Raw genomic sequence first — 14,161 nt, forward strand, 5'->3', positions numbered from 1 at the left:
TGCTACTTTTCCATGCTTTGTGCAACGTTGCAAAATTCAGAGGAGAATATCAGACAAGTTATTCTGATTTTTCTCAGAAAGTTTGCAGCTTGGTCCAGCTCAATTCCTCTTTCTGACTCTAAGTGCATCAAGTGCCAACTAACGGGATTCACTGGAAAAAGATCTCAGCCTTAGATTCCCAAAGAGACCAGCTGGTTCCATCTGGAGATTCTTCCCATCATCACCAGGTACGTCTGCAGGAAAGGCAGAGTTTGTGTTGGGGTCATTTATTATCTGCAAAACGTTCCTTATTGAGACCAGGGTAGGACTAGAAGCCCTTTTGTATGGGGTCAGCTAATCCAGCAGGGTCTTCTGCCCCATAACGGAACTCCATTTACCAGCAATTTTTTCCCCCGGTACGGTATGATAACTGTCTTCTCATGTCTTCAGTCAATCTTAATATGTATTGAAGAGATGTCGTGGTACAGTGGTTAGAATGCAGTAGTGTAGCTTAATTCTGCCGACTGCCAGCAGTTTGATCCTGACCGGCTCAAGAATGACTCAGCCTTCCATCCTTCTGAGGTCAGTAAAATGAGGACCTAGATTGTTGGAGGCAATAGGCTGACTCTGTAAACTGCTTAGAGAGGGTTCTAAAGTGCTATGAAGTGGAATACAAGTCTACGTGCTATTGCTCCAAAATAGCTAGGAGCATCAAAGCATTTTAAACAGTGTTGGAGCATTTTGATGTATGTATGCAAATGAGCAAAGAGAAAAATGTGAACATAAGGAAAACTGTTCATTCAACTGCTCCCAGCTAAAAACTAATATAAAAAAAGATTTTTAATGCATGCGAATAATAGTAATAATAATAATAATAATAATAATAATAATAATAATAATAATAATAATAATAATAATAATAATAATAATAGTAGTAGTAGTAGCAGTAATAGTAATAGTTTTGTTTGTGAATGGCAAACCAACAATGGCTTTGAATCCCCAAGAACAAAATTCCTTTCAGCCATTTTGACAGTCAGAAGTTTGTTTTCTTTTAATAATTGTATTTCCTCTTCAATTACAGTGCCCCAGCTTGTCCACCTTATCCACAAATTTGAACTTTTCTAAGCAAGCAAACACTTCTTACAGAATGGAGCAGCTATTTAATTACTCAGAAGGTATGAACAGCATGAAAACTATATTATATATAACATTTCATTTCCTTTGTTTTAACTGATAACTACTGATAACAAAGACCTCAAGGGTTCGTAGTGATTTGTGAGTTTATTCCAGGACTGAAAACCTAGGAGCAAATCATGAGTTCCAATTGTCACTCCCTCCTGGGGTTGGGAATTGCATTGGCATTTTGAAAACCTTCAGTGACCGCTTTCACAAAATGGCTTCTGATGGAATTATTCATATATACGGAGAATTTAAGAATATCAACAAACTGATACCTATCACTTCCGAAAGGCAACATCAACCTGGAATTTTCCTTTGGAAGGACGCAAGGGATGAAATCAACCTCTTGGTTCTTCTTTAATTAGGAAAAAAAAGATTAGACACACAGAAGCATTTCTAAAAATGAAGGAATAGCAAGAGTGGGGAAAATACTTTCCTTTTTAAAATGAGCACTTTTAAAATTATTTGGAATTAATTATCAGGTTAAATAATTAGAGGATCACAAAGACTGATTATTGGCTAATAGGTATCAGGGCCACGAAGGGGAAAAAAAAACTATTGGGGATTATTTTATTTATACATTCACAGACTCCCATTCGCGAGGTGGATAAAGTTTCTAAAGCACATTAGCATTTTTTGCTGCCTGCTATTATTGATCAAAATAATGACTGACTATTATTGCTCCCTTAGATATTGCACAAATCCACATTGCACAAAATGGTTTTGCTGATATTTGGAACATGTACAATTCGTAAGTATATTAGGATGCAAAACATTTTCCTTGCAGGAATGGAGTTAACCGTCCAGTAGTTTCATAATATTCCAAAATGAGAACTGCTATGTTGCTCAGCCCATTTGTGACTGGTGCAACAGGATGCTTTTCTTTTGAAGGGAATCTTCCTTAGTGGAAGTTGCTCAAGTCTGCATATAATCTCTCCCCATAATCAGGAGGACACTTCAGCTTTCTTGGTCTTTGTTGAAATCCATGGGACTTCCTTGCTTATATGACAAGGGTCACATATAGTGTCCACCTATATGCCCACAACCTTTTTCCTTTGCTTGGGAAAAAGGTCAGCAAACTCACGATCTCCAGAAACTTCGATTATAACTTTCCCTAACCGAGATTTACTACACATCTATTAAAAGGAGGACATGTGCTACTTACTGCTCTCATTTCCTCCATGTGATAAATGTAGTTTCAAATTCTCTGGACATTTTAGAGTATCGAACTGAGCAGCTGTTCTCTAATAAATGCTAACTATGCTTATTAGCGTGAACAAACTCTGACTGAAATTGACAAGACCTTAATCAACTACACTCCGAAAGCCAGCTGGTAGTACTAGTAATGTACGTTCCTCCCAAAGTGCATTTCCCTTTGTGGGCCTGTTTACACCTCTCTTGCTCTCTCAAAATGTAAATATTAAACGATTGCTGTGTCTTCCCCCTACATTTGTTCTCCTTTCCAATTGTTTGTGTTGCCCTTTGCCTGTTCAAATACCAGATAACCCTACTCTGTCCTCTGCCAGTTGTCCTGAAATGCACTTTGAAGGATTTTGCATAGAAACATGAGTCACAATTGAGTGTACCAATTCTCCAACCTTGCAATAAACTTTATTTTTAGGGATGTAATTATCATCAAAGGGATGCGGTGGCTCAGTGGGTTGGGACGATGAGCTTGTCGATCAGAAGGTCGGCAGTTTGGCGGATCGAATCCCGAGTGCCGCGTAACAGAGTGAGTGCCTGTTACTCGTCCCAGCTTCTGCCAACCTAGCAGTTTGAAAGCATGTAAAAATGCAAGTAGAAAAATAGGGACCACTATGGTGGGAAGGTAACAGTGCTCCGTGTGCCTTTGGCGTCTAGTCATGCCAGCCACAGGACCACGGAGACGTCCTCGGACAAGTGCTGGCTCTTCGGCTTTGAAACGGAGATGAGCACCGCCCCCTAGAGTTGGAAACGACTAGCACGCATGTGCAGAGGAACCTTTACCTTTACCTAATTACCATCAGGTGATCAAAAAGCATATATCTGTTGATTTGTGTAAATAAAAAAGAATCTGTGTTTGTGTGTGTGTGTGTGTGTGTTTGTGTGTATCTCTAAGAAGGACTGATTCTCTTTCTCTTTTGGTTATTAGGATACGTGAGAAGCCCTTAGTTCTTGTGAATAATGATGAAATTTCTGGGAGTGGTTCTGAAATGGTCAACATTCCTTTCAATATTACTAAAATTGCTCCAAATATTTCTGAAATGCCAGAATTTTTTTCTTCCCCTTATGCTCAACTGTTCGATAATTTAACCCGAAATCTTATCGACGGGGTCATTGTCCTTATTTGCATTTTGGGCCTGGTAGGAAATGGAAGGACCATTTATCTCCTGGCCTTTTCCATTAAGAGGAATTCTTTCACCGCCTACATCCTGAATCTCTCCATCGCTGATTTTGGGGTCCTCACATCCCTCATTGTGGCAGCTACATTTCTGACAGTGTTAAGTCTGAGTCAAAGAACACATATGGTTGATACCTTTTTCTTCTTACTTTTTGAGTTCTTTTTCTTCACCTATTCTGCTAGCCAGTTTCTGCTGATGGCCATCAGCATGGACAGGTGTGTGGCTGTCCTCTTCCCACTTTGGCATCGCTGCCATCGTCCTCCATATTTGTCCACCCTGGTTGTTGGCCTCATCTGGATCCTCTCCTTCCTGCTCTCTGCAGTGCACTTCCTTCTCCACCAGACCAGAAGCTCTGGAAGTTCACCTTTCCTTTATCAGCTGATTGTGAATGGTTTACTTTGTACACCTCTCATGATTGTGTCTACTGTGACCCTCTGGATTCACATGAGATCTAAATCGCAACACAATCAAAGGAAGTTGCTCACCACCATCTTGCTGGCTCTCCTTTTCTTTCTCCTTTTCTCTCTCCCAATGAATGTCTTTTATGTCATTGAATATTTTGATACCTATAATCTCCTCCTCATGACCATCGGGATAGGATGTGCCTCTCTCAACAGCAGCATCAACCCCCTCCTTTATTTCCTCGTTGGGAGGAAGAAGAGAGGAAAGAACCAGCCCAGAGCATCATACAAGGTTGCTCTGGAAAGAGTCTTCAAGGATGAGAAGGGCAGCCCGGAAGAGCAGCAGGAAGACCAGTTGTGAAGGGTCGTAAATATTGCATATACAATATTTGAAGCTACCGATTTATTTGGGACAAAAAATATGCTTTCCTTGAGAATATACAGAATGAATACAATTTACTCAGCTAAGTATTTAAAAAGAAAGTACATAAAAACAAAGTGTTACTGAATGAATTTTTTAAAATGTGTAATTTATTTCATACATTTTTCTTTGTGACACGCACATTTGTATACATATAATGGAGATGAAGAAGAAAGAGAAAATCTGCCATAGAGGTTACGGTTCCTTGCATTTTTGATGTCATTTTTGATGCTGAAATATTTCAGATACAATATCATTCAATTATATTTTAAAATAAGAGTTCGTTATTAATAATCATTCATTAGTGGCTTTCTTTCTTGACTGAAGATACATCGCTTGTATCATTGTAAGACTTCCTTCCTGTCAATCTTTTATAGACATTTCCAGTCCTTATTTCCAGCTGGCACCAACCTCACCTGGCAAAGTTCCAGATTAGAAGGACCCTAGTAGAATTTCCTGCTCATTCAAAAACCTCATCTGGGTTTCTATTCCCTAATTCTGTAAATGTGACTACTTTTGGAGAAGAGGTTTTTTTAAAGGTTTTGTGTGTGTGTGTGTGTGTGTGTGTGTGTGTGTGTGTATTTCTGTAGATCAATGATCGATAGAGATGAGATAGAGATAGATAGAGATAACAGAGAGTTAGAGATAGATAGATAGATAGATAGATAGATAGATAGATAGATAGATAGATAGACAGACAGACAGACAGACAGACAAAGAGATCTAGATAAGATAGAGATATGACAGATAGATAGATAGATAGATAGATAGATAGATAGATAGATAGATAGATAGATAGATAGACAGAGACAGACAGAAAGACAGACAGACAGACAGACAGACAGACAGACAGACAGACAGATAGATAGATAGATAGATAGATAGATAGATAGATAGATAGATAGATAGATAGATAGATAGAATGAGATAGAGATAGGCAGGCAGGCAGACAGACAGACAGAAATAGAAATAAAAATAGAAATAATAGAAATGATAGAAATAATAGAATTAGAAAGAGAGTAGTTTTTTCAAAACATTTTCCACTTTATGTATTTAATACCTTTTTTTAGCTTTTGTTTGCCTGCTACCCTTTTTACAGTGGTCACACGGTGCCTCATTTAATTATAATTATGACTTACGACTGCAAATCTAGAACCCTAGAGCAACACACAAGGGTAGGACGTGAAAGAGTTGTTTCCAACAAAACAACTGGACTGGTCAGTACTCTCTGTTAATTCAGACTGCAGCAATTTGTTTCAATTGAGGGAGTTGATCTCTGCTTGGCAAGAAGCCTCCTCTGCTCTAATGGCCAAGGCCCAGGGTTTGGATGCCATATTTCACTATCTGATCTTGAAGCTGTGGCTATTTCTAATAAGCTTCTAGTGATTCCTGTCCTGGTGCCTCCTGGGATTGAAATTCGGCTGGCTCATCTGGGGCAATTTCTTCAGAGTCAGAGTCCAACTCCTGTTGTAAGTCAGTGATTGCTCAAGCTTATTGGAGCCTTGGTGGAGCAGTGGGGGTAATGCCTCCTTAAGTAACACCAGCTGCCTGCAATTAGTGCAGGCTCACATCCCACCAGGCTCAAGGTTGACTCAGCCTTACATCCTTCCGAGGTAGGTAAAATGAGGACCTAGATTGTTGGGGGCAATAAGCTGACTTTGTAATAATTCCGCTTGGGGGGGGGCGAAAGCCCAAATAATAATAATAAGCAGGCATATACATAGAATGAAGGCTATTGCAGGCATATACATAGAATGAAGGCTATTGGTTTGTGCTTAAATTGTAAGCCGCCCTGAGTCTTCGGAGAAGGGTGGGATATAAATGGGATTAAAATAAAATAAATAAATAAAATAAATTATACACAGGAAATCTTGTCACTTAAAGTTCAAATCTGAATCAGAGGCAGATAAGCATCAACGGAATTCAAGGTGGGCTGAATAGGGATCATTTGTGGGGGCAAAACAACTGTAGGCTGATTATGTACTTAACTCTCCCTCTCCACCCCTTTTGCCTATTCTTCTCCTAGATTTTCATGCATTTTAATATTCATCCATTATGGTTAATGGGATAAGGGGACGTTATCAGGGATTTAACACATTCTGTGGGGTGTACATTATCAGAGGAGGGAGGGGGTGTCTGCCAATGTGCTAAGCACATTGATTTCTGCTGTAGATTGTAAACCTCCCCGAGTCTTCGGAGAAGGGCGGGATATAAATGGGATTTTTTAAAAAAGGAGTAAAAGGCATACTGGCCAAGAATCCTTGGAGTGGAAAAAGAGGCAAAGAATGGAAACCTCCTGTAGCCTTTCACAGAGTATATATAATAGTTACGGGTTTTGTGCTCTAGTCTGGCAAGATTCCTGTCAATGGGTGAGAAACTGCTCTGAGTAAATCTCTGTGTCTTTCTTGGTTCCTTGCTCCTGACACCACAATTTTTTTAAGAGGATGTCAAAGGAAAGTAGAAAGAAAGAGACCCACCAGTATTTTCCCCAGAGGCCATGGGGACCTACAGCTCCTTTTGGGAATCATCGCCTTCCAGACTCAAAAAAAATAATCCTTCAAGGTTTTGTCTGTTTGGTAACCAGAAGAAAAACTGCATTTGGTTAAATACATATCCTCACCAGCAAGATTGGCACACAGCACTAAATGGTCAAAATGGTGGAAGGCTGCATTGTTTCTTGGAGCATTACCTTAACAAGCTACTCAGACTCACTTTAATGCAAATATGTGCAGCGTACAAATTTAATAAATAATAAAAGCATATTGCTGTCACAGTTTACAAGGGCTGCCATAAGATGTTCTGCCTTTAAGTGACGTGGATTCCCGGAATTTGAGATCCATGTTAATCTGTATCTCAGCCTGGTACATTTTGGCTGATTCTTTTTTAAGATATGATTATATCGTTAACTGCTTCTTTTGCATGCTTTGTGCAAAGTTGCGAAATTTAGAGAAGAACGTCAGACAAGTTATTCTGATTTTTGTCTGAAAGCTTGCAGCTTGGTCCAGCTCAGTTCTTCTTTCTGACTGTAACTGCATCAAGTGCCAACTAACGGGATTCACTGGAAAAAGATCTCAGCCTTAGATTCCCAAAGAGACCAGCTGGTTCCATCTGGAGATTCTTACCATCATCACCAGGTACGTCTGCAGGAAAGGCAGAGTTTGTTTTGGGGTCATTTATTATCTGCAAAACGTTCATTTTTGAGACCAGGGTAGGACCAGGAGCCCTTTAGTATGGAATCAGCTAATCCAGCAGAGTCTTCTGCCCCATAACAAATATCAATTTTGCAGCAGTGTTTTTTTTCCAGTACGGTATGATAACAGACCTCTCATGTCTGACTTCAGTCAATATTAATAGGTATGGAATCAAGATCACATGAAGTGATAATACCACTTTACAATGCCTTGGTAAGACCACACTTGGAATCCTGCATCCAGTTTTGTTGACTACGATGTAAAAAAGACATTGAGACTCTAGAAAGAATACAGAGAAGAGGAACAAAGATGATTGGGGGACTGGAGGCCAAAACATATAAGGAAGGGTTGCTGGAATTTGGTAGGTCTAGTTTAATGAAGAGAAAGATGAGGGGTGACATGATAGCAGCCTTCCAGTATCTCAGGGGCTGCCACAAAGAAGAGGGAGTCAAACTATTCTTCAAAAGCACCTGAAGGCAGGACAAGAAGCAATGGATGGAAACTAATTAAAGAGAGAAGCAACCTAGAACTAAGGAGAAACTTCCTGATAGTTAGAACAATTAATCAGTGGAACAACAAGAACAAGAGCAATAACAATAACAATAATACAAAGACATAGAAATAGAAAGACTGTAGCAAAGACAAGCAAGGGTAGTACCAATAGTAATAGGCGCCTTGGGTGCAATCCCAAAACAACTGGAGCACCACTTGAACACTATCATCGGCATTGACAAATTCGCCATTAGTCAGTTGCAAGAGGCGGCCTTACTCGAAACTGCTTCCATCCTGCAATGACATCTATAATACCATCTAACATCCACATCTACCTATCCCAGGTCCTTGGTAAAGACGTGATAGGTAGATAAAAATGCCAATTCTAGTCTGAACATCTGGCTGAACCTGTGATGGTTTATTATTATTATTATTATTATTATTATTATTATTATTATTATTATTATTATTGTTGTTGTTGTTGTTGTTGTTATTATTATTATTATTATTATTATTATTATTATTATTATTATTATTATTATTATTGAAGAGCAGTGGTGGTGCAGTGGTTAGAATGCAGTAGTACAGGTTAATTCTGCCAACTGCCAGCAGTTCGATTCTCAGTGATTCGAGGCTAACTCTAAACCACGTAGAGAGGGCTGTAAAGTGCTATGAAGTGGTATACAAGTCTAAGTGCTAATTGTTATAAAACAGCTAGGAACATTAAAGCATTTTAAACAGTGTTGGAGCATTTTGATTTGGATATGCAAATGAGCAAAGAGCAAAATTTGAAGACAAGGAAATCTGTTCATTCAGCTGCTCCCAGCTAATAACTAGGATCCATTAAAAAAAAAAGTGTAACTCTTTTAACCTGTGAGTTATTTCATCAGGTCACCTCAACTGAGTGCTATTGCTATTGCTAATTTTTTCTAATCTTATACTACTCATTTTTTGCTGCTATCTTTCCAGAAAATAAATCTTATTTTTTAAAATTCCCTTTTAATGGTAGTTGGTCTTCTGGTCTTTTGGTTTTGAACTGTAAATAAATTTTATTGCTTGAATGAAAGGTGGGAAGGGCTACACTTATTCTGTGTGAATGGCAAACCGACAATGGCTTTGAATTCACAAGGAACACAATTCCTTTCAGCCATTTTGACAGTCACAAGTTTGTTTTCTTTTAATAATTGTATTTCCCCTGCAGTTACAGTGCCCCAGGTTGTCCACCTTATCCACAAATTTGAACTTTTCTAAGCAAGCAAACACTTTTTGCAGAATGGAGCAACAGTTTAATTACTCAGAAGGTACGACCAGCATATATAACATTTCCTTTCCTTTGTGATAACTGATAACTAATGATAACGAAAACCTCAAGGGTTCATATTGAGCTTATTCAAGAATTGAGACTCTAGGAGCAAATCATGAGTTGGGAATTGCATTGGCATTTTGAAAACATTCAGTGAGCGCATTCACAAAATGACTTCTGATGGAATTACTCATATAGTAAGCCTTACGGAGAATTTAAGAATATCAACAAACTGATACCTGTCACTTCCGACAGGCAACATCAACCTGGAATTTTCCTTTGGAAGGACACAAGGGATGAAATCAACCTCTTTGATCTTCTTTAATTAGGAAAAAAAAGATTAGACGCATAGAAGCATTTCTAAAAATGAAAGAATAAAAAGAGTGGAGAAAATACTTTCCTTTTCAAAATGAGCACTTTTAAAATTATTTTGAATTAATTATCAGGTTAAATAATTAGAGCATCACAAATACTGATTATTGGCTAATAGGTATCAGGGCAACGATGGAGAAAAAAACCCTATTGGGGATTATTTTATTGATACATTCACAGACTCCCATTCAGAAAGAAACGAATCAGTGTGGATGAAGTTTATAAAACACATTAGCATTTTTGCTGCCTTCTGTTATAAATCAAAATAATGGTTTACTATTATTGCTTTCGTAGGTAATGCATCATTCCCCATAACACAATATAACTTTCCTGCTGTTTGGGAGACATACCACAGGTAAGTATGTTAGGATACAAAACATTTTCTTTGCAGGAATGGAGTTAGCCATCCAGTAGTTTCATAATATTCCAAAAGGAGAATTTCGATGTTGCTCAGCCCATTTGTGACTGGTGGAACAGGATGCCTTTCTTTTGAAGGGAATCTTCTGCGGTGGAGGTTGATCAGCTCTCCATATAATCTCTCCCCATAATCACGAGAACATTTCCGCTCTGTTGTTAATTGTTGAAATCCATGGGACTTTCATGATTAAATGACAAGGGTCACATATAGTCTCCACCTATACGCCCACCACCTTTTTCCTTTGCTTGGGAAAAAGGTCAGCAACCACGGGATCTCTAGGACTTTGGATTACAACTTTCCCTAACCGAGAGTTACTAGACATCTGCCATAAGGAGGACATGTCCTACTTGTTGTCTTCATTTCCTCCAACCGACAGAGGTGGTTTAAAATTGTCTGATTTTCTGAGTACCGAAGTGAGCGTCTTTTCTCCAATCAATGCTAACTATGGTTATTAGAGTTAACAAACTCTGACTGAAATTGACAAGATCTTAATCAATTACACACTGAAAGCTAACTGCTAGTACTAGCATGTTCCCCTCGAAGTGCATTTCACATTGTGTGCCTGTTTGCACACTTGTAATCCCCTATTCTCTAAAGCAGGGGTCCCCAACCCCTGACCCCTGGTCCGTGGTCACAGCTAGCCAGAAACCGGGCTGTGTAAACAAGAGAAGCCCCATCTGCGAGATGCCGGCAGCACGTAAAACCACTCTCCCGAACCACCAGTCCACAGAAAAACCTCTCTCCATGGAACTGGTCCCTGGTGTACAAAAGGTTGGCAGCTGTTGCTCTAAAGCAAGGGTGTCAAACTGGCGGCCTGCGGGCTGGATGCGTCACCAGGAAACCGCACCCACCCCACTGCCAGCAATGGGGAAAAAGCTCCAATACGTCGCGTAACGTCAAGTGATGTTTCAGGTTTGACATGTCTGCTCCAAAGAATGTAAATATTTAAAAAAAAAGTGTTTGTTTCCCCTACATTTTTTTCTCCTTTGAAATTGTTTGTGTTGCCGTTTGCCTTTTCAAATACCAGGTTACGCAACTCTGCCCTCAGCCACAATGGCTAATAAAGGGAAATGGTGTCAGTTGTCAAAAAATGCACTTTGAAGGATTTCGCATAGAATCATGGGTCATCATTGAGTGTAGCAATTCTCCAACCTGATGTAATTACCATCAGGCAGTCAAAAGCAGATATGTGTTGATATGAGTAAGTTAGAAAATGTGTGTCTGTGCGTGTGTTTGTGTGTCTGCCTGTGTGTTTGTGTGTGTGTGAATGTTTGTGTATGTGTGTGTGTATGTGCATTTGTGTGTATGTATGTATGTACAGTATATATGTATGTATTTCTCTAACAAGGACTGATTCCATTTTGGTGTCTTTTTGTTATTAGGATAATCAGTAGTATTGTTGAAATCTCCGAGAATGGGTCTAAAATGGTCAACTTTCCTTTCAATAGTACAAAAATTGCTCCAAATATTTCTGAAATGCCAGATTATTTTTTTCTTCACCTTATGCTCAACTGTGTCTCTAAGAAAGACTGATTCTCTTTCTCTTTTGGTTATTAGGATACTTGAGGAGCCCTTAGTTCCTGTCAATAATGATGAAATTTCTGGGAGTGGTTCTGAAATGGTCAACATTCCGTTCAATACTACTAAAATTGCTCCAAATATTTCTGAAATGCCAGAATTTTTTTCTTCCCCTTATGCTCAACTGTTCGATAATTTAACCCGAAATCTTATCAACGGGTTCATTGTCCTTATTTGCATTTTGGGCCTGGTAGGAAATGGAAGGACCATTTATCTCCTGGCCTTTTCCATTAAGAGGAATTCTTTCACCACCTACATCCTGAATCTCTCCATCGCCGATTTTGGGGTCCTCACATCCCTCATTGTGGCAGCTACATTTGTGACTGTGTTAACTCTGAATCAAAGAACACATATGGTTGATACCTTTTTCTTCTTACTTTTTGAGTTCTTTTTCTTCACCTATTCTGCTAGCCAGTTTCTGCTGACGGCCATCAGCCTGGACAGGTGTGTGGCTGTCCTCTTCCCACTTTGGCATCGCTGCCATCGTCCTCCATATTTGTCCACCCTGGTTGTTGGCCTCATCTGGATCCTCTCCTTCCTGCTCTCTGCAGTGCACTTCCTTCTCCACCAGACCAGAAGCTCTAGAAGTTCACCTTTCCTTTATCAGCTGATTGTGAATGGTTTACTTTGTACGCCTCTCATGATTGTGTCCACTGTGACCCTCTGGATTCACATGAGATCTAAATTGCAACACAATCAAAGGAAGTTGCTTGCCACCATCTTGCTGGCTCTCCTTTTCTTCCTCCTTTTCTCTCTCCCAATGAATGTCTTTTATGTCATTGAATATTTTGATACCTATAATCTCCTCCTCATGACCATCGGGATAGGTTGTGCCTCTTTCAACAGCAGCATCAACCCCCTCCTTTATTTCCTCGTTGGGAGGAAGAAAAGAGGAAAGAACCATTCCAGAGCATCATACAAGGTTGCTCTGGAAAGAGTCTTCAAGGATGAGAAGGGCAGCCCGGAAGAGCAGCAAACCGTGAAGGAAGACCAGTTGTGAAGGGTCGTAAATATTGCATATACAATATTTGAAGCTACCGATTTATTTGGGACATAAAATATGCTTTCCTTGAGAATATACAGAATGAACGCAATTTACTGAGCTAAGTATTTAAAAACAAAGTACTTAAAACCAAAGTGTTACTGAATGAATTTTTTAAAATGTGTAATTTATTTTATACATTTTTCTTTGTGACACGCACATTTGTATACAAATAATGGAGATGAAGAAGAAAGGGAAAATCTGCCATAGAGGCTACGGTTTCTTGCAATAAAATGTGTCATTTTTTATGCTGAAATATTTCAGATACAATATCATTTAATTATATTTTAAAATAAGAGTTTGTTATTAATAATCATTAATTAGTGGCTTTCTTTCTTGACTGAAGATACATCGCTTGTATCATTGTAAGACTTCCTTCCTGTCAATCTTTTATAGACATTTCCAGTCCTTATTTCCAGCTGGCAGCAACCTCACCTGGCAAAGTTCCAGATTAGAAGGACCCTAGTAAACTTTCCTGCTCGTTCACAAACCTCATCTGGGTTTCTATTCCCTAATTCTGTAAATGTGGCTACTTTTGGAGCAGAGGGTTTTTTAAAGGTTTTATGCATTTGTGTTTGTGTGTGTGTGTATGTGTGTACGTGTATTTCTGTAGATCAATGATCGATAGATATAGATGAGATAACAGAGATATAGATAGATAGATAGATAGATAGATAGATAGATAGATAGATAGATAGATAGATAGATAGACAGATAGACAGACAGACAGACAGATAGATAGATAGAATGATGGATAGATAGACAGATAGATAGAATGAGATAGAGACAGGCAGGCAGGCAGACACACAGAAAGATTTAGAAATAGAAATAGAAATACCGTAGTTTCCGGCGTATAAGACTACTTTTTAACCCATGAAAATCTTCTCAAAATTCAGGGGTCGTCTTATACTGAAAATTTAGGGACAGTGCTGGCTGGAAAACCAGGAGCAGATCTCCCATTTAGTCTGCACAGGGAAAGCGGGACCAATTGGAGAAGAAGCTGCAGTCTGTGATTTTTTACAGGCTGGGGTCTGGGTGTCTTTCCTTCTAAAGTTGAAGAGAAGCTGTACTATATCCCAACTTGAAAGGCAGGCGGGGAAGGCAGCAGCCAGAGCAGCGGCTTAGCTCTAAGGACACATTTGACTCAGGAACTGGGCGGGCTGGCTGGAAAACCTGGAGCGGATCTCCCATTTGGTCTTTTTTTTTTTAAATTCCCATTTATATCCTGCCCTTCTCTGAAGACTCAGGGTGGCTTACAATTTAAAGCACAAATCAATGTGCTTAGCAATAGCCTTCATTCTGTGTATGTGCCTGTTTATTAGGGCTTTCACCCCCCCCCCCCAAGCAGCATTATTACAAAGTCAGCTTATTGCCCCCAACAATCTGGGTCATCATTTTACCTAC

General features: G+C 39.3%; 2 protein-coding genes across 2 annotated transcripts; both read left to right on the forward strand.

The window, feature by feature from the left end:
- Positions 1-1,898: 1,898 nt before the first annotated feature.
- On the forward strand, positions 1,899-4,301 carry LOC308665547 (proto-oncogene Mas-like; the record flags this gene model as incomplete). The annotated part of the gene is made up of 2 exons (XM_081323607.1): positions 1,899-1,909; positions 3,290-4,301. 2 exons carry the CDS (start codon positions 1,899-1,901, stop codon positions 4,299-4,301), a joined length of 1,023 nt encoding a protein of 340 aa, XP_081179733.1.
- Positions 4,302-7,429: 3,128 nt separating this feature from the next.
- On the forward strand, positions 7,430-12,715 carry LOC308666137 (proto-oncogene Mas-like; the record flags this gene model as incomplete). The annotated part of the gene is made up of 4 exons (XM_081324713.1): positions 7,430-7,495; positions 9,246-9,345; positions 10,014-10,074; positions 11,695-12,715. The coding sequence occupies exons 2-4, from the start codon at positions 9,318-9,320 to the stop codon at positions 12,713-12,715; spliced, it is 1,110 nt and encodes a 369-aa protein (XP_081180839.1). The 5' UTR covers positions 7,430-7,495; positions 9,246-9,317.
- Positions 12,716-14,161: the final 1,446 nt, after the last annotated feature.

The sequence above is a fragment of the Vipera berus genome (genome assembly GCF_964194415.1).
Source record: "Vipera berus genome assembly, chromosome: 3".
In the NCBI taxonomy this organism is placed as follows: Eukaryota; Metazoa; Chordata; class Lepidosauria; order Squamata; family Viperidae; genus Vipera; species Vipera berus.